This window comes from Entelurus aequoreus, linkage group LG27 (assembly GCF_033978785.1).
Source record: "Entelurus aequoreus isolate RoL-2023_Sb linkage group LG27, RoL_Eaeq_v1.1, whole genome shotgun sequence".
Taxonomy (NCBI): Eukaryota; Metazoa; Chordata; class Actinopteri; order Syngnathiformes; family Syngnathidae; genus Entelurus; species Entelurus aequoreus.
In genome coordinates this window covers 13535881-13560614 of record NC_084757.1, presented here as the reverse complement: position 1 = coordinate 13560614, position 24734 = coordinate 13535881, and the positions used below count along the sequence as shown (strand labels likewise).

The 24734-nt window shown below is 39.3% G+C and overlaps 3 protein-coding genes across 4 annotated transcripts; 2 read left to right on the top strand and 1 right to left on the bottom strand.

Moving 5' to 3' along the window:
- ing5a (inhibitor of growth family, member 5a) lies at window positions 1-16447 on the top strand. The gene is made up of 8 exons (XM_062038742.1): window positions 1-169; window positions 8108-8179; window positions 8243-8409; window positions 8534-8645; window positions 8716-8815; window positions 12801-12936; window positions 13007-13068; window positions 15753-16447. Exons 1-8 carry the CDS (start codon window positions 133-135, stop codon window positions 15790-15792), a joined length of 726 nt encoding a protein of 241 aa, XP_061894726.1. The 5' UTR covers window positions 1-132; the 3' UTR covers window positions 15793-16447.
- cep19 (centrosomal protein 19) lies at window positions 14898-20546 on the bottom strand. Its single transcript, XM_062038745.1, has 2 exons — window positions 20240-20546; window positions 14898-17429 (listed from the first exon to the last, which is right to left on the bottom strand). Exons 1-2 carry the CDS (start codon window positions 20367-20369, stop codon window positions 17083-17085), a joined length of 477 nt encoding a protein of 158 aa, XP_061894729.1. The 5' UTR covers window positions 20370-20546; the 3' UTR covers window positions 14898-17082.
- Window positions 20547-20722: 176 nt separating this feature from the next.
- On the top strand, window positions 20723-24734 carry pigx (phosphatidylinositol glycan anchor biosynthesis, class X). Of its 2 annotated transcripts, XM_062038478.1 has the most exons (7): window positions 20723-20883; window positions 21269-21350; window positions 21434-21569; window positions 23863-24064; window positions 24122-24219; window positions 24290-24466; window positions 24504-24734. In XM_062038478.1, exons 1-6 carry the CDS (start codon window positions 20820-20822, stop codon window positions 24425-24427), a joined length of 720 nt encoding a protein of 239 aa, XP_061894462.1. In that variant the 5' UTR covers window positions 20723-20819; the 3' UTR covers window positions 24428-24466; window positions 24504-24734. The 2 variants fall into 2 exon arrangements, with proteins under 2 accessions (XP_061894462.1, XP_061894461.1); XM_062038477.1 differs by having other exon boundaries at window positions 24290-24733.

Sequence of the window (24734 nt, the reverse complement as noted above, 5' to 3'; positions counted from 1 at the left end):
GTTTCCATTAGCCACCCGTCGGCGGGCCAGCCGGTGTGCCAAACCAAGCGCGCCAGTACGACTCTCCGCTCAGCTCCCCAGCAAACGACGTTACGTGGGAGCTTTTTTTTTTTTTTTTTAAACTAATCTGAAATGGCGACGGCAATATATTTGGAACATTATCTAGACAGTAAGTACCCATAAAGTCTTATTTACGGTTCGGTTTGAAGTGGCGGTGGTGGGCGTTAGCAAGTTACTGGAAGTCGTCACTCCGCTAGCTAGTATTGCGATGAGTTAGCATCAGCTTCCTGTAGTTGCTCCTATAAGTCAATAATAACATGCAACTTACAGTTAGCTTCCAATTCCGGCGTTATAGAATAAACAGTTTATTTAACTTTCAAAAAAGTTTGGCGTAAGTCACCATGCACTTGCAACCTGTTGGCTGTAGCCGCCTTTTTTTCCCAGTAACCATTTACGCGCCAGGGAGCACACTGCCTGTATGTTTAGATGTAGCATGTGTCTGCATTAGGGCTGCAACTAACTATAAATTTGATAATCGATTAATCTGTCGATTATTACTTCGATTAATAATCGGATAAAAGAGACAAACTACATTTCTATCCTTTCCAGTATTTTATTGAAAAAACCCAGCATACTGGCACCATGTTGTGGACATTGGGGGTGCAGCATACAGCAATAATAACACAGAAATGTAACTCATCAGAACTGAATCCGATATTGTACACGTTTATGTTGTTAATAATAAAGGATTCATTTTAGGCTGCCTCTGAATAATAGCATGAAATATTCCAGCACCTTCATAACGTTTAGTTATACTAAAGCGTCACTCAAATCTAAATATATTTATGTAGCTTTATCGGCCCGGCTACATTGATCCATTATGAAACCAACCTGAGATATTTCTGTCCGTTACGTTTATTTCCAAATTGGTAACCGTGCGTTTTCTCTCTCAAAACGTAGTCAAATGTGCCGTAGAAACATTATCAGCCCCGTGTTGCAACAAAGGCATAACGTTAAAGTTACTTACAAAAAAGCTGAACTCATGAATGCTTGTTGCCACTATGGACTTAAAAAGTTACGTACTGTGAGTTCCTCCCTTCATCCATGGCTCCAACATGTTTCTTCTTCAGGTGCTCCTGAAGCAATGTTGTACTTCCGTGCCATTTTGCAGGAAACGCTCTTCTTTGAAGTCTTTAAAGTGAAGTGTTCCCACACTTTTGACGACTTAGGTCGTACACTTTTCTCCATTGAAGCAATAACCTCAAGATGTTTCTCCGCTAAACTATCGGTAGTGTTTTCCTGCGCAATTTTTCCAGCAAAGGAGACGCCGTCGTCACGTGAGCTGCACATGACACATCATTGGCTAGCTTACGCCACCTCATGAGACGTACGCTGTTTTGTACTGTTTTTGTACTTATGTTGATTATTGTTTCTCAGCTGTTTGTAAATGTTGCAGTTTATAAATAAAGGTTTATAAAACAAAAAAAAACAACAACAACAAAATAACAACAAAAACAAAAAAAAAGCCTCCGCGCATGCGCGTAGCATAGTTCCAACGAATCGATGACTAAATTAATCGCCAACTATTTTGGTAATCGAATTTAATCGATTAGTTGTTGCAGCCCTAGTCTGCATATATCTTAACGAGGGCTGTCAAACGATTACAATATTTAATCGCGGTTTGTTCATAGTTAACTCAAAATAAATCGCGATTAATGGCAGATGGATATCATTTTTCATCATTAAATAAGTGTACCCTAGACCAGTGTTTTTCAACCACTGTGCCGCGGCACACTAGTGTGCCATGAGATACAGTCTGGTGTGCCGTGGGAGATTATGTAATTTCACCTATTTGGGTTAAAGATATTTTTTGCAAACCAGTAATTATAGTCTGCAAATGATGTGTTGTTGTTGAGTGTCGGTGCTGTCTAGAGCTCGGCGGAGTAACCGTGTTATACTCTTTAATATCAGTAGGTGGCAGCCGGTAGCTAATTGCTTTGTAGATGTCGGAAACAGCGGGAGGCAGTGTGCAGGTAAAAAGGTGTCTAATGCTTAAACCAAAAATAAACAAAAGGTGAGTGCCCCTAAAAAAAGGCATTGAAGCTTAGGGAAGGCTATGCAGAACAAAACTAAAACTGAACTGGCTACAAAGTAAAGAAAAACAGAATGCTGGACAGCAGCAAAGACTTACTGTGGAGGAAAGACAAAGTACATCCGAACATGACCTGACAATCAACAATGTCCCCACAAAGAAGGATGAAAACAACTTAAATAGTGTCGATTGCTAAAACAAAGTAGGTGCGGGGAATATCGCTCGAAGGAAGACATGAAACTGCTACAGGAAAATACCACAAAAAGAGAAAAAGCCACCAAAATAGGAGCCCAAGACAAGAACTAAAACACTACCCACAGGAAAACAGCAAAAAAGTCCAAATAAGTCAGGGCGTGATGTGACAGGTGGTGACAGTACACCTACTTTGACAGTACACCTACTTTGAGACAAGAGCTATATTGATGCATGCTTGGTTATGCTTTAAAGTCATACCCAACAATTGCAACAACAACTTTTTACTGTCAACTGAGTTTCGTTTTTAATGATTTCTGCTGGGGGTGTGCCTCTGCATTTTTTTAACGCAAAAAATGTGCCTTGGCTCAAAAAAGGTTGAAAAACACTGCCCTAGACCAGTGGTTCTCAACCTTTTTTCAGTGATGTACCCCCCCCCCCCCACCCCCGTGAACATTTTTTTAAGTCAAGTACCCCCTAATCAGAGCAAAGCATTTTTGGTTGAAAAATACAGCACTATGTCATCAGTTTCTGATTGATTAAATTGTATAACAGTGCAAAATATTGCTCATTTGTAGTGGTCTTTCTTGAACTATTTGGAAAAAAAGATATACAAATAACTAAAAACTTGTTGAAAAATAAACAAGTGATTCAATTATAAATATGTCCACAAAAAATCTAGCTGTCAACACTGAATATTGCATTGTTGCATTGTAATGAATAGCCTACTTGATTTGGTGTTCAGTTTATGAACTTACATTCATATTTGGTTGAAGTATTATTCAATAAATATATATATGAAGGATTTTTGAATTGTTGCTATTTTTAGAATATTTTTAAAAAATCTCACGTACCCCTTGGCATACCTTCAAGTACCCCCCTTTGAGAACCACTGCCCTAGACCAGGCCTGGGCAATTATTTTGACTTGGGGGCCAAATTTAGAGAAAAAAATGTGTCTGGGGGCCGGTATATCTATTTTTAGGAAAACTAATACAAAACCTCACAATAAAGTCTGAATGAATGCTAAAAATGTTATGACAGACCGCTTTAAAAACGGAATGGATTTTTTTTGTTTTTCTAAGAACGATAAAACCCTGAATAGTCATACCCCCTCTCCATCCACATATTTTACAATCAAGCCAAATGCAACAAACACAGCGAAATGTGAACGTGAAGGGTAAAAAAGCAAAAAACATCAACAATCTGATATATCACTAAGCTTTAGAACTTTCTTGTTAAAATCTCCTTCCGCGTCTGTCCCTGACACCCACATTTCAGGCTGGCTGCTCTGGAAACACTCAGTGGAAACGCTCCCCACCCACACTGCTTGGTGCCTCGTCTGACCTGCTGTGACGTTGATTACCATAGTAACTAGTAGGGTTGTACGGTATACGGGTATTAGTATAGTACCGCGATACTAATGAATCATATTCGTTACCATACCGCCTCTGAAAAGTACCGGTCCGCCACACCCTAAGATTTTTGGTTAAAATAAAGCCAATAATGCAATTTTTTCTGGTCCCCTTTATTTAGAAAAGTATCGAAATAATCTTGGTATCAGGACAACACTAGTCACTAAAATATCATGCAAAAGCGCAGATTCCAACCATTGAAAGACTTAGTATAGTTGAAGACTTACGGTCATTAGAAAACATGACTGCACATCATAATGGCAGCTACACTTTAAATCTTAAAGATCTAAAAATATAATTTGGGGATGTCCGGCGGGCCAGATTGAAACCCTAAACGGGCCGCAGATCTGCCCGACAGATCATGTACGTTTTTATTACCATGACTGGACAATAAGTTGGGTTGAATTTTTGTTTTTTTTAAACATGATGCTTTTTTAAACAGCTTAATAACACAAAATGGACATAAAAACACCTTCAATGACAATAATAAAAATAAAAAAAACATGTAGTGTGTTGGTGTCTTGCCAGATGTTGTATTTTGTAGGAATTTGTATCCTTGCGATTTTTAGATTTTATTAATTTACCGTATTTTCCGCACTATAAGGCGCACCTAAAAACCTCCAATTTTCTCAAAAGCTGACGCACTGTGCGCCTTACAATCTGGTGCACCTTATACACTGCAAAAAGTCAGTGTTCAAAAACAAGAAAAAAAAATACAAAAATTAGTGGTATTTTATTTGAACTACGCAAAATTATCTGCCAATAGAACAAGAAAATTCGGCTTGTCAAGACTTTCCAAAACAAGTAAAATTAGCTAACCTCAATGAACCCAAAAATACCTTAAAATAAGTATATTCTCACTAATAACAAGTGCACTTTTCTTGGTAAAAAAAAAAAAGAGACATTTTTGCTCAATATGTTGAAAAATATTCTTAAATTAAGTAAATGTTAGTGCCATTATCTTGACATAATGATATGCGCTCGGCATCATGATTTTTTTGTCATGCTTGAAGTAAGAATTATTACTTTAAAAAAGTAGTTTTATACTTGAGTGTTGATGACACAGCTTTGCAGCTGTTGATATTCTAGTTTCAAGCATGTTTTACTCAATATAGGTCTTCAAATCTCAGCAACAAGCTGTAATATCTTACTGAGATAATTTAGAACCAAAACCCTTAAAACAAGTAAAACACTCTAACATAAAATCTGCTTAGTGAGAAAAATTATCTTATCAGACACAAAATAAGCAAATATCACCCTTATTTGAGATATTTAATCTTACTTAGATTTCAGTTTTTGCAGTGTATGTGATATAAATGTTGCACTACATGTTATACCTTGTTGTTGTTGTTAAAAGATAAACAAAACATCACATCACTGACTTTACCTCGGGGAAAATAATAAAACGGCTGTTTATTCATTTTGGGAGTGAACAGAGTTGTCAGAACGCTGGTTTGTAATCTATTAATAAAGTTTGACTGACCTATCTGACTGTATTGTTGACATTCCCTTTAGCGCAGCTCCATCTAATGGATGCATAACGTAACCCCAGCCTCTACTGTAGCGTCTATTCTAGGGCTGCAACTAACGATTAATTTGATAATCGATTAATCTGTCGATTATTACTTCGATTAATCGATTAATAATCGGATAAAAGAGACAGACTACATTTCTATCCTTTCCAGTATTTTATTGAAATAAAACAGCATACTGGCATCATACTTATTTTGATTATTGTTTCTCAGCTGTTTGTACATGTTGCAGTTTATAATAAAGGTTTATTTAAAAAAATAATAATAATAATAATTTTTTTTTTTTTTTTTTTTAAAAAGCCTCTGCGAATGCGCATAGCATAGATCCAACGAATCGATGACTAAATTAATCGGCAACTATTTTTACAATCGATTTAATCGATTAGTTGTTGCAGCCCTAGTCTATTCTATGCGCCTTATAATGTGGTGCGCCTTATATATGAACAAAGTTTTAAAATAGGCCATTCATTGAAGGTGCGCCTTATAATCCGGTGCGCGTTATAGTGCGGAAAATACGGTAAATGCATAAAACTGCTAATATGATGTGAAGGAAGCCATGTTACTTTTAGACAGTCCATCAAAATTATTGTTTCAAGTTGCCATACATTAGGACAACATGCTAGGGCTGGACAATTAATATCAATCATCAATCAATCAAAAGTTTACTTATATAGGCCTAAATCACGAGTGTCTCAAAGGGCTGCAGAAGCCACAATGACATCTTCGGCTCAGATCCCACATCAGGGCAAGAAAAAACTCAACCCAATGGACGTCGAGTGGATCTAGCATAATATTGTGAGAGTCCAGTCCATAGTGCAGTGGTTCTTAACCTTGTTGGAGGTACCGAACCCCACCAGTTTCATATGAGCATTCACCGAACCCTTCTTTAGTGAAAAATAAAATGTTGGGGTTTTTTTCAAATTCAAGACTACCGTATTTTTCGGACTATAAGTCGCAGTTTTTTTCATAGTTTGGCCGGGGGTGCGACTTATACTCAGGAGCGACTTATGTGTGAAATTATTAACACATTACCGTAAAATATCAAATAGTACTATTTATCTCATTCACGTAAGAGACTAGACGTATAAGATTTCATGGGATTTAGCGATTAGGAGTGACAGATTGTTTGGTAAACGTATAGCATGTTCTATATGTTATAGTTATTTGAATGACTCTTACCATAATATGTTACGTTAACATACCAGGCACGTTCTCAGTTGGTTATTTATGCCTCATATAACGTACACTTATTCAGCCTGTTGTTCACTATTCTTTATTTATTTTAAATTGCCTTTCAAATGTCTATTCTTGGTGTTGCGTTTTATCAAATAAATTTCCCCCAAAAATGCGACTTATGTTTGTTTTTTCCCTTTTTTATTATGCATTTTCGGCCGGTGCGACTTATACTCCGGAGCGACTTATAGTCCGAAAAATACGGTACGTTATATGTTTTTGGTAACACTTTAGTATGGGGAACATATTCTAAGTAACAAAGACTTAATTTAGAGTTTTTTGGACACTAGGGGAACATATTCTAAGTAACAAAGACTTAATTTAGAGTTATTTGGTTAGGGTTAGAGGGTTAGGGTTATAATAAGGCCATGCCGAATAAGGCATTAATAAGTACTTAATAATGACTAGTTAAGAGCCAATATGTTACTAATTTGCATGTTAATAAGCAACTAATTAATGGTGAATATGTTCCCCATACTAAAGTGTTACCATGTTTTCTTACTGGTGCACAAAATGAACCGTGCATGAACATCACCTTGTTCAAAGAACAAAACCAACCCAGTGCATAAACTCACAACAAATTACCGTAATTTCCGGACTATAAGCCGCACCTGACTATAAGCCGCACCAGCTAAATTTAGGGGAAAATACAGATTGCTCCATATATAAGCCGCACCAGACTATAAGCCGCAGGGTTTTGATGTGTAATTAGCGTAGTATATAGGGGTTCCTGCTACCACGGAGGGGATTGTCGGGACAGAGATGACTGTTTGGGAACGCAAAGCGTCCCATTTATTAACAATAAATCTTTCAATCATTCAATCAAACTTTCACATCTTTGACATGGCGAACAGCATTCGTGCAGAGTACAAATAATACAACGGTGCAAAGTAATACAAAGTGCTCGCCTGTACGTTATCAAAATAGCCAGCCTACCGGTATATGGAAAGTCAGTCTTTAATCATTGTGTCATCGTCTTCCTCCTGCGTACTAAAACCACCGAAATCCTCTTCGTCGATGTCGGAGAAGAACGTAAATAAGCCGCACCCTTGTATAAGCCGCAGGGACCAGAACGAGGGGAAAAAGTAGCGGCTTATAGTCCGGAAATTACGGTACACACCTGCAAATCAGTGTGACTTCTGCTGTTGCCGTATCCGTAATACGCCGATAGGGAAAAGTTTTTATTTACACGATGAGTCGGGTGTGTCTTGACCTCCGCCGAACCCCTGAGCCCGACTCACCGAACCCCTAGGGTTCGATCGAACCCAGGTTAAGAACCACTGCCATAGTGGATCTAACATAATAGTGTGAGAGTCCAGACCCCATTATAGAGGATTTATATAATGTAATATTTTCTTTGTCCATTTCCGCTCACTATTTTCCCGCTTGTGGCTCAGCAGTAACTGAGTGCCTTCACAATTTCCCACCGTACAGAATGGGGCGAGGGTCAAAAAAGGAGTCAGGCCGCACGGAATTTATAGTTAACGTTACTGCCGCGTTAACTTTGACGGCCCCATTATTAACTACTTTTTGCAAAATACACACGATAATGCACAATAAAAAGGGAAACCAAAACTTTAGCGAAAGCTCCTGTTGTGCTGCCGTTTGGTAAATTACAAGCACAATAACAAACATTTGCTTTCAGGTATTGAAAATCTTCCATGTGAGCTTCAAAGAAACTTCACCTTGATGCGCGACCTGGACAACAGGACTGAAGGTGATCACCGATACCGTGTTGTTGTTGTTTACGTTACATCATGTTCAACATTTGCCCTTGCAGAAAAGAAGGTGGAGATCGATAAGCTGGCCGAGGAGTACATTGCCAACGTGAAGAACCTGGCGTCAGAGCAGCGAGTGGAACACCTGCAGAAGATCCAGAGCGCTTACAGCAAGTGCAAAGAGTTCAGCGATGACAAAGTGCAGCTTGCCATGCAGACCTACGAGATGGTTAACCTCACATTTCCATTGATTCTTTTTTTCTAAATAAGGAGGGAGGGGCTGTTGACTCAGCCTCAACTAGTTTTCTGTGAGTTGTTTTAATAAATCAACGCTCCTGACTTTGTCATCACAGGTGGACAAACACATCCGCAGACTGGACGCGGACCTGGCGCGCTTCGAGAACGAGCTGAAGGAGAAACTGGAAGTGAGCGGCTACGAAAGTGCAGAAGGAAGAGTGCTGAAAAGTACGTGGAGACTCCGCTTGGAAGTGTGCAGGCGTTTGTTGAAGTCGAGCCGTTTCTGTTCTCCCGGCAGAGGTCGAGTCCCGCGGCCAGCGAGAGAAGCGCGGCTCCAGGGGAAGAGGGAGGAAAGGCTCCGATGAGGACTCTCCCAAAAAGAAAAAGATAAAAAACAGGTTGGTGTCGGGTCTTTTTTAATACAGAATCTACTGTAGACTCCCTCACATTTCAGCATCGTATTCTATCTTTTCAAAGGACAAGTAATCTTGGATATACTGTACTTTAAGGTAGTCAGTGTACAGCAGGGGTGCCCACAGTTTTTCTGCAAGCGAGCTACTTTTTAATTGACCAAGTCGAAGGGATCTACCTCATTCATATATATAATTTATATTTATTTATTTATGAAAGAGACGTTTTTGTTAACAAGTTAAAGGTGTTTAATGGTAATACAAGCATGTTTAACACATATACATTCTTTTCTTTCAAATTATATTTATTTATTTATGAAAGAGACGTTTTTGTTAACAAGTTAAATGTGTTTAAAGATAATACAAGCATGTTTAACACACATATATTCCTTTCTTTCATGAAGACAAGAATATAAGTTGGTGTATTGCCTGATTCTGATGACTTGCATTGATAGGAATCAGACAGTAGTGATGATAACGTCCACTTTTTCAAATGGAGGAGAAAAAAAGTCCTCCTTTCTGTCCAATACCACATGAAAGTGGTTGGTTTTTGGCATCTTATTTGTCCAGCTTCCATACTCCTTTTTAAACACTTTACAAGAAATACATTGGCGGCAAACTCCGTAGCTTGCTAGCTTGTGCACGCCAGCTTTCTCAGACTCTTATTTTGTTAGCGCAGGCAGGATGAAGCAGGGCTTTTATTGTGAAGACAGGAACTGTGCAGTCGGTCTTTAGAGTTTTGACGGCAGGTACGGTGCGAGAGTCTGTTGAAGTAAAAAGTGTTTCTCGCCTGTCGGTCATTTTTTCTTAATAATGATCTCGCAGCAGCCAGCGTCATCTCACAAGACCCTGAGGTGCCGTGAATGTCAATCAAGTGACAAAAGTGACATCTTAGTGAAGATTATCGCTCATTTTTAAGTCTATTTTTTTCAATGCCTGGCTGGCGATCGACTAACACACCCTTCGCTATTGACCAGTAGCTTGCGATCCATGTAATTGGCACCCCTGGTGTACAGCTTGTATGGCAGTATATATTTACTATTCACTGAAAATTAGTCAAAACACATCCATTATTGTCTAATTACCTGCTAACACAATTGAAACATGTCCAAAAGGTGCTAATAATTAGCATGAGCACCATTGTTATCTACCACTGCCTTAATCCTCCCGGGCATGGAATTCACCTGAGCTGCAGGTTGTTATTGGAATCCTCTTCCACTCCTCTGTGATGACATCCCTGGTCAAACGAGTGGGTGTTAAACACTTAGCGCTCCTCAATATTCCTTTCTGCAGCTTGAGGATGGTCCACAGGTGCTCAGTTGTGGCATACTTCACTCCATCACTTTCAGCTTCCTTGCTAGTCATATACAATATAAATGATATACTTGGCTGACAATAGTTTTATTTATATATATATATACATATATATATATATATATATATATATATATATATATATATATATATATATATATATATATATATATATATATATATATATATATATTACGGTTTCTCACAGTTTGTGCAGAAATTGTTTGGTTATGCAACAATTGTTGCTGCAGCTGTCCGGGTGGCTGGTCTCAGACGATCATGGAGGTGCTCCTGCTGGATGTGGAGGTCCTGGGCCGGTGTGGTTACACTTGGTCCGCGGTTGCGAGGCCGGTTGGATGTACTGCCAAATTATCTGAAACGCCTTGGGAGACGGCTTATGGCAGAGAAATGAACATTCAATTCACGGGCAACAGCTCTGGTGGACATTCCTGCAGTCAGTATGCCCACTGCACGCTCCCTCAAAACATGCAACATCTGTGGCATTGTGCTGTGTGATAAAACTGCACATTTCAGAGTGGCCTTTTATTGTGGGCAGATTAAGACACGCCTGTGCAATAATCATGCATCTTGATATGCCACACCTGTGAGGTGGGATGGACTATCTTGGCAAAGAAGAAATGCTCACTAACACAGATTTATTAACAACATTTGAGAGGAATGGGTCTGATGTGCATATACCGTATTTTTCGGACTATAAGTCGCAGTTTTTTTCATAGTTTGGCCGGGGGTGCGACTTATGTGTGAAATTATTAACACATTACCGTAAAATATCAAATAATATTATTTAGCTCATTCACGTAAGAGACTAGACGTATAAGATTTCATGGGATTTAGCGATTAGGAGTGACAGATTGTTTGGTAAACGTATAGCATGTTCTATATGTTATAGTTATTTGAATGACTCTTACCATAATATGTTACGTTAACATACCAGGCACGTTCTCAGTTGGTTATTTATGCCTCATATAACGTGCACTTATTCAGCCTGTTGTTCACTATTCTTTATTTATTTTAAATTGCCTTTCAAATGTCTATTCTTGGTGTTGGGTTTTATCAAATAAATTTCCCCCTAAAATGCGACTTATACTCCAGTGCGACTTATATACCGGTATGTTTTTTTCCCTTCTTTATTATGCATTTTCGGCCAGTGCGACTTATACTAAGTAAAAGTTTTAGATCTTTAAGTTCAACTCATTAAAAATGGGAGCAAAAACAAAAGTGTTACGTTTAAATTTGTTGTGTGTGTGTATATATATATATTTGACAAAATTGACAGCGCCAAGCGTACAAATGCACTGTACAATTCTTGCTAGCTGCTAGCGTTCCTCCACAGTGCAAAGCCACTTTTTAAGTTAGCAAGCCTTACTTCCATGGCCGATTATAGACTGTTTCTTACAATCATCATCATTGGAGATTCCGGAAGAGCTAAACATGCTCCACTACACACCATAGGAGGATATGCTAAGCTAGAGCTCTTGAATGTAAACAAATGTGGGCAGAGCAATACATTATCGACAGTAACGATAACGATACCAAGTATAGTGTCAGTTTATGGCCGATACGACAGTGGTTAGATCAGTATTATTTTTTAGCAATTTTGTAATTGTTTACAAACTCAGGAAATAAGTCTTGGACACAGGAGGACTTAAAGGCAAAAGTTAAAGTTAAAGTACCAATGATTGTCACACACACACTAGGTGTGGTGAAATTTGTCCTCTGCATTTGACCCATCCCCTTGATCACCCCCTGGGAGGTGAGGGGAGCAGTGGGCAGCAGCGTAGCCGTGCCCGGGAATCATTTTTGGTGATTTAACCCCCAATTCCAACCCTTGATGCTGAGTGCCAAGCAGGGAGGTAATGGGTCCCATTTTTATAGTCTTTGGTATGACCCGGCCGGGGTTTGAACTCACGACCTACCGATCTCAGGGCGGACACTCTAACCACTAGGCCACTGAGTAAAACAAAATATTTAAATCAGAGCCAAAAGTAGGAAATAATTAAAATATTAAATTAATAATGTTACACCTCCATCCTGTGTTTTGTCTGATCATAACTGTGATCAAAAATTGGTTCATTTAATGATGTTGAAAATTTTAAGTATCACTATCAGCATTGGTATGACCAATACTGCCCTTGCCACTACTTTGTATTGGATCGATACCCAAATGTGTAGTATCGCCCAAAACTAATGTAAAGTATTTGAACAACAGAAGAATAAGTGCTTAAGACATTTTAACAGAAGTGTAGATAGAAACATGTTCCAGAAAAATAGATTGTAGTTGTGAGAAAATAATACAACCAAGAATGATGCACTATGTTACCACATTTGTCAGCAGCCAAATTAGGAGCCTTGTTTTGAAATGCTTCTATTATCATTTTTATACCAAATAATATATTATGATATATATCTTTATCGCAGTAGGCTGCAATATATATCGTAATATAGATTTTAGGCCATATAGCACATCCCTATAGATTTTGCATGAATAGCAAATTAATAACACTATACAAGTTGTACACTGACTACTCTATACTAATGTATGCCCCTTGACAAGATATCAGATTTAAAAAATACATGCAGGAATACAAAGTGGATGTTGATATATGTTGTGTTTGTAACATTATGATCCCACTTTCAGTCCGGACTTGAGCGACGCCCTCTTGCCCGTGCAGCCGTCAGACGTGCTGGACATGCCTGTGGATCCCAACGAGCCTACGTACTGCCTGTGTCATCAGGTGTCCTACGGCGAGATGATCGGCTGCGATAACCCCGACGTAAGCGCCCTGAAATGTAGGTTTTCTGCTTCACCTACGCACGCGTGGAACCCTATTTCTGTCTTTTCAGTGTCCCATCGAGTGGTTCCACTTTGCCTGCGTCGACCTCGCCACCAAACCCAAAGGAAAATGGTGAGAAAGTGCTGACAAATTTTCATCTCGATTTCGATTTTGCCTTCTCACGATTATAAAAATGTTATAATCGAAGAAAAAAACCACGATTTATAGGCCGAGCAACGTGCATGCAAATTCCTGAGCTTGTAACGGTGGAACGGATCTGTGAGTGTATGAGTGGGGAAAAAAGACCACGTCTACTAGAAGTTTGGGATCTCACCATGGGTGCTACTTTTTGACACAGCATGAGTACGCATAAACAATAATCACTAATCTCAACGAAAAAGTAAGGCTTCACAGTATTGGCCAATAAAACGGAATGCGCTGTTAAACGAAGAATATCAGGGAAGTTGACATGTGACTGCAATGCTTTCTCTTTTTTTTTCATTTTATTTTTATTGACATCCAGCATCAGACATTCCTATCCATTACATCAGTGGTGCCCAACCACCGGGCCCGATTGGTACCGGGCCGCGCAAGAAATAAAAAAAAAATGTTTTTTTTAATTAAATCGACATAAACACAATATATACATTATATATCAATATAGATCAATACAGTCTGCAGGGATACAGTCCGTAAGCACACATGATTGTATTTCTTTATAAAAAAAATTAAAAAAATCTCCCCCACCCCCAACCCCCGGTCCGTGGGACAAATTTTCAAGCGTTGACTGGTCCCCAGCTACAAAAAGGTTGGGGACCACTGCATTACATCATATTCACATATATCTGTTGTCTGCCCTAAATGTCAAAATATAGTTTTTTTGTTTATATCTCAACTATACCTCCCCCCAAAAAAAGAAAGAAAACAGCAGAAAAACAAAGTAGTATTTGCAAATACATCAATTAAATAGAGAAAAAAAAGAAAAGAAAATATACATTATTAATAAGAAGAAGAAATCAAATAATATAAACAGATATATATATTTATATATACATACACATATAGGGAGTACCGTATTTTTCGGATTATAAATCGCTCCGGAGTATACGTTGCACCGGCCGAAAAAATGCATAATAAAGAAGGAAAAAAACATATAAGTCGCACTCGAGTATAAGTCGTGTTTTTTGGGGGAAATTTATTTGATAAAACCCAACACCAAGAATAGACATTGAAAGGCAATTTAAAATAAATAAAGAATAGTGAACAACAGGCTGAATAAGTGTACGTTATATGGGGCATAGATAACCAACTAAGAACGTGCCTGGTATGTTAACGTAACATATTATGGTAAGAGTCATTCAAATAACTATAACATATAGAACATGCTATACTTTTACCAAACAATCTGTCACTCCCGATCGCTAAATCCCATGAAATCTTCCTCCCCGGTGTCGCCTCTGGTATGTCCTTTCTTTCTGCTGCTCGATTGCCGTTCTCTGCTGCATATTTCACTACGTCCATCTTGTAATCTGCAGTATATGATTTCCTTTTCTGTGCCATTTTTGTTCAGTCCTTCTCAGTTTTTATAAGTTACCGCCAATGTTGATGTGATCCATTTTAATAGCTACGGCAGTAGCATATAGCAGTTAGCATTCCATGACCCACAATGCACTTCTGCCATGACCCGCCCCCGCCGAATTCTTATTGGTTGACGTGTGTGTGACAATTGCTGCCATTCGCTTCGTCTTTTACGCGAATGAGATAAATAATATTATTTGATATTTTACGGTAATGAGTTAATAATTTCAGACATAAGTCGCTCCGGAGTATATGTCGCACCCACGGCCAAACTATGAAAAAAACTGCGATTTATAATCCGAAAAATACGGTAATCTTTTATTTTTTATATATATATATATATATATATACATATATATATATATAAGCAGTACAATCACTAATTCGAGAAATTAAAGTCAGGCTTATTGGGCGGGACATAATTGACCCAGTTTTCCCAGTATGAAGTAAATTTCTCCAATTTATAATTAATAAAGGCAGGCCAGTCTAGTACCGGCACGCAATGCGTTCAATATAAGAACAAGGAATATTTGTTTGGGAAAATAATGTGCTTTATCCCCAAAAACTCCTCAACGCCCCGTCTTCAACCAAACAATACGGACATGGCCACTTGAAACAGCGACTAAACTACAAAGCTAAAGCTAGCAAGAACAATCCATACAACACATCAGCTTGTGTTGTTGTGAACGACATCATCCATGTAAGATCAACGTACGGTACAAACAGGACAGCAGTCGCAACTTAAAAGACTTTCTCTCATTTATTTTTTTTAAACCGCTTCAAGCAGCACACTTCCCCCCAACCCTTTCACAATAACAGTATGGGTCAAAATTGTCCAAAAATGTATTACACCTATAAATAGGAGGATATTTGTATTTGATTAACAAATATTTTTATTACATTTTATTTAAGACACAAAAAGCAAAAAAGTGTAGAAGGTAAAAAAAATGGAATTAAAGATTAAAATGGAAAAACTGAATGTTATTTTTTTATGTTTTGTTACTATTATTTTTTTATTTATTAAATCATTACTAATTCATAACCAGTTGTTCTTTTAAATGATATTGCATTTTTGTGGTACATCAAGTACACCTTTTCAAAAATGAATAATTGTGTTATTAATTGTAATTTCAATATCAATCCAAATAATTGTGATTCATACTTTTGCCACAATCGTCCGACCCGTACTTCATTTTTTGTTTACATTGAAATTATTTTTTTTCTCTGTTGTTTCTCAGGTTTTGTCCAAGATGCACTCAAGACAAGAAGAAAAAATAAGCAGCATTCATTGTGTAATATTGGAGTGAAATAGTTTAATTATATACATATATAAATATATATTTTAGTTGCACACTATAGAAATTATTGCTTTATTAAGCTTTGTTTAAAAGGCCTCATGTGGATTGTTGAGCACCATCACGTTTAATCAAGCGGCGTACAAATTCACTTGCGTACGACTCAGAATCCTGCATTTTGGCTAAAGGATACTTGAAATTGTTTTTTTTTTTAATTTTTAAGATATAAAAGCCTGCTGAGAAATGAAGCATTTTGTACGTCTTTAAAAAGATTTGTATGTTACCTACCTCCAGCACACAAGGTTGGACAAACCCCCCCGCCCAGAAAAAACCTGACCTTTTTGAATGTATTGTGGTACTTGTGGTCAACTAAAAGCACTTTTAATAACAAACGTTCCCCTTTTCTGAGGTCTGACACTGCAAAGTTAGTCTCACTTTATTAATCTCATTTCAAACCATGCCATATTTCGTATGGACCGACTTTTTCCTCTCGCACACAATAACATGGAATTGACTTTAAGCGTCTTATCTCATGGTCGACTGTGAACGCAAGTCATGTAAGCCACAAACAAAGAGCCAAAGGTAATGTATTTTGTATATTCAATATTTTATATCAAATAAATATCCTCTATTATTCACTCGGCTGTCGTCTTTGTGCTGTGGAAAATAAGTTATGCTTGTGTTCTGAATGTGTTGACATTCCACAACCTGTTTGAAAAAATAACATCTTTGTTCCAGGTTGGAATCAACGCTGTGGAGTTGGCATGTTTTCCTCGTGCTTGAGAGGGTTTTGTCCTGGTACTTTGACTTACCCCCACAATACAAATTTCACTTTAAGGTCAGATGGTCATGTGCAACTACTTTGGCTCGATCCGGCGTCTGCACATCCTCTCGGCAGAGCCCAAATCCCCCCTGGTTGTCAACCCACTGTCCCAACTATAGATCCTCTGCATTTGACCCATCCCCATGTTCACCCCCTGGGAGTTGAGGGGAGCAGTGAGCGTGAGCGGTGGTCACGCTCGGGAATCATTTTGGTGATTTAACCCCCCGATTCCAACTCTTGATGCTGCGTGGGAGGCAATGGCTCCCATTTTTATAGTCTTTGGTATGACTCAGCCAGGGTTTGAACTCACGACCTTCCAGTTTCAAGGCGGACACTCTAACCACAAGGCCACTGAGCAGGTAAAGTTTTAAGGTTCACCACGAACGATTGCACGGCCATAGGCTCGGGGCCCTGATGAGGACGTGCGGTACAGAAAAAGGATGGAAAACGTCAAAACCCGTCATCAGATTCCTCATCCCAGCTGCACTTCTCCTTCGCCACCTTGCCAAAGTCCACCTCCAGGTCATAAACAAAATCCGGGTCCCCGTTGCGAGTCCGGTTCTTTTCGAACACTTCATCCATTCGTTTTTTCTTAAGAGCCAGCGCCTCGTCGTCCAGCTTGTTCAGGTCTTCGTTGGGGTCCACTTGAAGCGAAGCCAAGCTGTGCGTCAGCGTGAAGCCGTGCAGGTGATCCCGCAGAATGACCAAGAGCCTCTCCAGCTGAATCTGGGGCACTCTTTCCAAGTAGTCCTCATGCCGGGGGTGGTTCTTCAGGCCCTCAGCAACCAGGCAGCAGTCTAGAGAGCGAGCACGTAGACAAATGGTAAATGGGTTGTACTTGTATAGCGCTTTTCTACCTTTTTTTTTTAAGGAACTCAAAGCGCTTTGACACTATTTCCACATTCACCCATTCACACACTGATGGCGGGAGCTGCCATGCACGGCGCTAACCAGGACTCATCAGGAGCAAGGGTGAAGTGTCTTGCTCAAGGACACAACGGACGTGACTAGGATGGTAGAAGGTGGGGATTGAACCAGTAACCCTCAGATTGCTGGCACGGCCACTCTCTCAACTTCGCCACGCCGTGCCCACGTGTTAGAGACGTGACGTTGGCGAATGAATACAGTCTTCTTAACGGCTCTTAAGCGAACGAGAGCCGATTCCCAGTTGGGAGCCGTTCGTTTGGGAGCAGATATAGCATCGGCAATGAGTCATTTTTGTTACGGTATGGCTCAGTTGGTAGAGTGGCCGTGCCAGCAACTTGAGGGTTCCAGGTTTGATCCCAGCTTCCGCCATCCTAGTCACTGCCGTTGTGTCCTTGGGCAAGACACTTTACGCACCTGCTCCCAGTGCCACCCACATTGGTTTAAATGTAACTTAGATATTGGGTTTCACTATGTAAAAGCGCTTTGAGTCACTAGAGAAAAGCGCTATAAAAATATAATTCACTTCACTTCACTTAAAATAAGTTTACAAATATATATATATATATATAACATTTTTGGATTAATATTTTTAATTGGATCTCTCTCTTCTGTTTCATTGTTCTGATGTATGGTAGTTCAAGCGCACACCAGGTAGGGAAGTACATTTTTGTACTCACATTATTATTATACTTTTTGCATACATTAATGCATTTTACTCTAAGTATTTTTTCTGTATTGCAAAATTGCTCTTGTGCAACATTGTTTATGGGTGAAGGAAAATTCTAACTAATGATATCACTGTCAAAGCATGAAAATACGGCACTGCCTTATGCAATGTTTATACTGAAAACAACAATTTTAAATTATAGGTAATATCCATCCATTTTCTACCGCTTGTCCCTTATGGCGTCGCGGGGGGTGCTGGGGCTTATCCCAGTTGCACACGGGCGGAAGGCAGATTACACCTCATCGCAGGGCCATTACCCCGTTTCTTCATGAGGATTATGAGACATTCGTCACCTAAATTGGAAATATGAACATTCTAGCAGTCGGCATCCTAATGGCAGCAGACTTTGTACAGTAAGTGATGTTTTATTATGTTTGTTGGCTCTCATAAAGTCTTCAGCGAGTAATCGTCAGTGATGAAGAAAAGAAACAAGCAAATGTGATGCATATGCATAAAATTAGCAACATATTTAAATGTTATAAATGTTCCTGTTACTATATTTCAGAATAATTCCCACCATTAGAATATTTGTGTAAATTTAAATTATTCTGATATACATCTTATCAGCGATTGTTTACTTGATTAAAACAAAACTTGAATATACACCACAGGCCAAAAGTTTGGACACACCTTCTCATTCAATGGGTTTTCTTTATTTTCATGACTATTTACATTGTAGATTGTTACTGAAGGCATCAAAACTGTGAATGAACACATGTGGAGTTATGTACTTAACGAAAAAAGGTGAAATAACTGTAAACATGTTTTATATTCTAATTTCTTCAAAATAGCCACCCTTTGTTCTGATTACTGTTTTGCACACTCTTGGCATTCTCTCGATGAGCTTCAAGAGGTAGTCACCTGAAATGGTTTTCACTTCACGGGTGTGATAGTTTTGATGCCTTCAGTGACAATCTATAATGTAAATAGTCTTGAAAATAAAGAAAATGCATTGAAATGAGAAAGTGTGTCCAAACTTTTGGCCTGTACTGTATATATATATATAGTATACAGGAACATCTGCAACCAGTATGGAATAGAAGTACCCAAATCCCAATGGGCCATACCACAGAACCCAAAACTCATGACCATAGGTGAGGATGGGAACGTAGATCGACCGGCAAATTGAGAGCTTTGCCTTCCGGCTCAGCTCCTTCTTCACCACAACTGAATCGATACAGCGTCCGCGTTATTGAAGACGCCGCACCGATCCGCCTGTCGATCTCACGATCCACTCTCCCCTCACTCGTGAACAAGACTCCGAGGTACTTGAACTCCTCCACTTGGGGCAAGATCTCCTCATACGAGCTGGACGAAGTGGCCTGGGGAGAGGGAAGTCTGGGCTTCCCTGCTTAGGCTGATGCCCCCGCGACCCGAACTCGGACAAGCGGAATAAGATGGATATATAATAACTAGCTAGTATTTTGAAAGAAACGACTCCTCCAGATCCAACTCCCTTAAAAGAGCCATAAATGTTATCTCTAATACATGTATTGATGTCCATACATCCATTTCCTACCGCTTGTCCCTTTCGGGTCGCGGGGGAGGAGTGCTGGAGCCTATCTCAGCTGCATTCGGGCGGAAGGCTGATTGGTTATGTAACCTATTTTTATGGGCTTTCCTATGTGATGTTAAGTTCCTGTTATACGCTGTTATACAGTATATGCCTTGAGCTCTTATTTTGAAGGCGCTAAGAGCGGAAGTGATAACACGTTGTAGTGGAGCGGAGGTTTTTGAAATAAGGTAAATAAAAGTGGTCCTCGTGTAAACTGGAGTCTCCGCTACAACGTGTTATCACTTCCGCTCTTAGCGCCTTCAAAATAAGAGCTCAATGCATATACTGTATAACAGCGTATAACAGGAACTTAACATCACAAAGAGGAAAGCCCATAAAAATAGGTTACAGTATATTTACATCGGCCTAGCGTGACCAAACAAACTTGTTTAACTTACCAGAAGTTATACAGAAGTTTCTCACCGGTATGACTCGTTTTCGCACGTTGTTGTCGTCCTTGTCTACATAAATCACCACTATAGACGGCGGGTTAAAGCACACTCCGCAACGCTTGGCCACGAAACCCATGTTCGGTTACTTGGAGCAACAACAAAAAAACGACACTTGGGTATAAATAAAACAATCGTCAGAAATGATACAATTAGTACTTAATGAGGTCAAACAGGCTAGTCTTGCAATCTGAAACTAGTAGCTTAGCAACAGTCAGCTTTAGGACCCGTGTCTGACTCGGCCGAATCCTGCCTGCCTTCAATGCAAGAATTACAATTAAGTTGAAAATGTGTAATAGTCACATACAATTATTATGGCGGTTAATTGTTATATTTTGAAAAACACTTTTTGGGTTGCAACGTTTTAAATAATGAGTGTTATAGTATTTATAAACAGGCACTATTATAGCGCCCCTAATCCTACAACGGGTCCTTAAAAGTTGCTTCCGCAAACAATATGACAGTCTAAAGAGCGATGTACTAAATTCATACGTTCGGCAGAAATTTCAATCTTACTCTAAATAATTTGATGCATTTTACTATTTTTTACATCGTGACCTTCTTGTTAACATGTCGTTGTTCGACTGCAAACGGTGAGATATAATATACACTTCGAAGTAGATATCCTCTTTGTAATATCCATTTTCTACCGCTTGTCCCTTTCGGGGTCGTGTATTATTTAAAGTTAAAGTACCACTGATAGTCACGCACACACTAAGTGTGGTGAAATTATCCTCTGCATTTGACCCATCACCCTTGTTCACCCCCTGGGAGGTGAGGGGAGCAGTGAGCAGCAGCGGTGGCCGCGCTCGGGAATGATTTTGGTGATTAAACCCCCAATTCCAACCCTTGATGCCGAGTGCCAAGCAGGGAGTTAATATTTGTATTGCAACTTTGTTTCAGTGAAACACATGAATTATTGCCGTTGTAATTTCCGTATCAAATTTGCCTTAAATCGTGTATTTGTGTTTTTTGTAGGCGAGAATGCTTGCGGTTCCTTAATGGAGTGGCTCCGGTCCACTACCGTTTCAGTGGATGTCAAGAACAAGGGTTTCCACAGGTGCTCGTGTTTCAAATTGAACAGGAAGCTGTAAGCAGTATGATTGTTGATAAAATAAAAAAATGTTTTCTCTTCTATTTTAGGGAGGTAGAGACCACGGTTGAGCTTCACCATGATGCGTTCAAGGACATCAGAGTTTTGCTGCTTTATAAATGGCCCCGTGGCGTCTATGTGGACCCCTACCAGCTCTCTTTCCTGGCTGAAAAAGTTGACTGGCAGGTAAGAAAGTACTCCGTCTTTGTTTATGACTCAGTGTTACGACCGCTATTGTCTATGCGCCATAAAAGTTACTGCAAGGGCCCTATTCTCAAACTGCTCGTTGTTATTCTTCGCATTTCGACTTTTTTTTAAAGGGCCTTAACATGCACGAAAAGTCACCAAATTTTGCAGACGTGTCAGGTATTACCAAAAAAAATTATATTTTCGGACAAAATTTTATAATTGGCTCTCAAGCACCTCCTTTAAATGGTTATTATGATTTGTTTCTACATTTAAAACTAGGGATGTCCGATAATGGCTTTTTGCCGATATCCGATATTCCGATATTGTTCAACTCTTTAATTACCGATATCAACCGATATCGATATATGCAGTCGTGGAATCAACACATTATTATGCCTAATTTGGACAACCAGGTATGGTGAAGATAAGGTCCTTTTTGAAAAAATTAATAAAATAAGATAAATAAATTTTAAAAAAATTCTTGAATGAAAAAGAAAGTAAAACAATATAAAAACAGTTACATGGAAACTAGTAATTAATGAAAATGAGTAAAATTAACTGTTAAAGGTTAGTACTATTAGTGGACCAGCAGCATGCACAATCATGTGTGCTTACGGACTGTATTCTTTGCAGACTGTATTGATATATATTGATAAATAATGTAGGAACCAGAATATTAATAACAGAAAGAAACAACCCTTTTGTGTGAATGGGGGAGGGAGGTTTTTTGGGTTGGTGCCCTAATTGTAAGTGTATCTTGTGTTTTTTATGCTGATTTAATTAAAAAAACAAAAAAAACACGATATCGATAATAAAAAAAAACGATACAGATCATTTCCGATATTACATTTTAAAGCATTTATCGGCCGATAATATCGGACATCTCTATTTGTAATACAATAAAAACTAATCATCACACGTCACTTCCCACTAAAGTGACTGCATAGCTGCTAAGCTTGTTTAAGAAGCTCATTTATAAAGTCAACAGCTGAAGGAACAAAGGATCTTATGTATCTGTTGTTTTTGGCCTTCCTATTACTAGGGGCGTATACTCGTATCGCAGACCTGGGCATTCTGCGGCCCGCGGGCCGCATCCGGCCCTTTGTGCGTCCCTGTCCGGCCCGCGTGAGGCCAATTATAAATTACAAAATAAATTTTAAAAAGTATCTATGTCGAGTGTGCAATACAACGGTGCTGCTTTTGTTTTGAAAATCGTTATTTGTATTACTTCCGTGTGGACGTATGCGTGATTGTGAGTGAATGTGAACAGCTGCAATTACAAAATAAAGTTGAAAAAACATCTATGTCCTGCGCGCAATACAACTGTGCTGCTTTTATTTTGAAAAGTATTATTTATGGGCGTGTGTCCGTGTGTAACCTGCGAGTGAAGGTGCACATGCAGCGACAAGTGATGCACGGTTTACACCCGAGACGCCAAAAAGAGAAAAGTTGATGAGGAATGGCGTGTTTTCAACAAGACATGAACTGCAAAGCAACGTCCCCTCACCTAAGGTGCGTGCCTGCGCAATTGCGCACTGCTCAAGCGTCTGCTGCGCGCAGCAAGTATATGCCGCGCACCAAATCAAATCCCATCTGAATTCTAAACAAAATAAACATATTTATTCTATGTAATTTTGCAATGCAACTTTGAGTGACAGTGACAACAAGCGGCCCTAACGGTGTTCGTCAACACCGTTCAATTGAACACCGTTCAATTATTGTAACGTCTATCGAGATGCTTCGAGGACAGGAATTATATCGATCACTTTATTGAACAAAACTGTTTATATGCAGACATAACCACACCAAAAACATGAGTAAAACAATTCTATCTCGAAAAACTAGTCATTTTCTGCCGTACAAACCAGGCCAAAACCAACTTGTCATCTGTCACCAACACGCATAGCACTAAACCACTGGTGCGTTTAAGGCCACACAAAAAGTCGGACAACTCAAACACCACACAAAGTTACACTATGACTCCTCAGTCATACGTGTGCTTATTTTACTGTCATTTATTATTAATGTTAATTTATATATATTAGTCATGGAATGCTGTTACACACACTATGTTGAAGTATTACTATTATTATTATTATTATTATTATTTATCTTACGGTATATATCAAAAATAATATTGAGCAAAATTTAATTGAAATATTGTCGATGTGGCCCTCCAGCAGTGCTCGGGTAGCTCATGCGGCCCCCGGTAAAAATTAATTGCCCACCCCTGTCGTATCGGTATACAACCCTTTGGAGTAACTGGTTGTGCATTGTTTGTGTCTGTAAGATCTTAGTAGACTCGGCTATTGATCTGGAGGTTCCTGCGCACCAGGCTTCAGGATTCGTCACGTACGTTTACCCCGCCCTCAGCGAGCGGCCGAAAGTCACCATTCCAGTCCACGGCCGCTATCACCGGCCCTCCTTCGCCGGGAAAGCGTTTGAATCCGTCACCATAGAAGCCCCGCGGCTGCTTTTGCGGACAGAAGAATGTAAGTCATTAGTGTAATAATGTATAGACGGGGCATCAACGTTTCTTTCCCTCGCAGGTTCAAAGTGGGACAATTTAGAGCCGCACACTGTGATGGAAGCCCCCTGCACCGCTGACAATGCAAGCACGTGCCTGTGGATTGACGTGAACCAACAGGTGCTTGAATCTTCACCACTCTTACATGTCCTGCTTTGAACTCTTGAAGCTTCATTTTCTCTCCTTGCAGAAGCACGGCCATGTTCGCTTGCAGCTACCGATAGGGGACGGGTCCTCGGTGAGAGCGGTATGCACGATAACGCTGCTGGTCACCATCACGTGCTGCCTGGCACTCTCCAAGTACATGTGGAAGCATCGCCTCGGTTAAGGAATCACTCTGCTTTTTGTGCTCGGTACAGATTCACGTAGAAAAAAACCTAGTTTCTGAATAATAAACAATGTGTTTAACTAGGGATGTCCGATAATGGCGTTTTGCCGATATCCGATATTCCGATATTGTCCAACTCTTTAATTACCGATATCAACCGATATATACAGTCGTGTAAATAACACATTATTATTATTAGGGATGTCCGATAATATCGGCCTGCCGATATTATCGGCCGATAAATGCGTTAAAATGTAATATCGGAAATTATCGGTATCGGTTTTTTATTATCTATCGGTTTTTTTAT

Excerpts from the sequence above, each read along its gene's own strand:
- cep19 (XM_062038745.1), bottom strand. The coding sequence starts at position 20,369 with ATGGGTTTCGTGGCCAAGCGTTGCGGAGTGTGCTTTAACCCGCCGTCT. Across the intron at positions 17,430-20,239 it reads AAACTTCTGTATAACTTCTG|ACTGCTGCCTGGTTGCTGAG; the intron begins GTAAGTTAAACA and ends CTCGCTCTCTAG.
- pigx (XM_062038478.1), top strand. The coding sequence starts at position 20,820 with ATGCATTTTACTATTTTTTACATCGTGACCTTCTTGTTAACATGTCGT. Across the intron at positions 21,351-21,433 it reads AAGAACAAGGGTTTCCACAG|GGAGGTAGAGACCACGGTTG; the intron begins GTGCTCGTGTTT and ends CTTCTATTTTAG. Across the intron at positions 24,065-24,121 it reads GCTTTTGCGGACAGAAGAAT|GTTCAAAGTGGGACAATTTA; the intron begins GTAAGTCATTAG and ends TTTCCCTCGCAG.
- ing5a (XM_062038742.1), top strand. The coding sequence starts at position 133 with ATGGCGACGGCAATATATTTGGAACATTATCTAGACA. Across the intron at positions 8,180-8,242 it reads CCTGGACAACAGGACTGAAG|AAAAGAAGGTGGAGATCGAT; the intron begins GTGATCACCGAT and ends TTGCCCTTGCAG. Across the intron at positions 8,816-12,800 it reads AAGAAAAAGATAAAAAACAG|TCCGGACTTGAGCGACGCCC; the intron begins GTTGGTGTCGGG and ends TCCCACTTTCAG.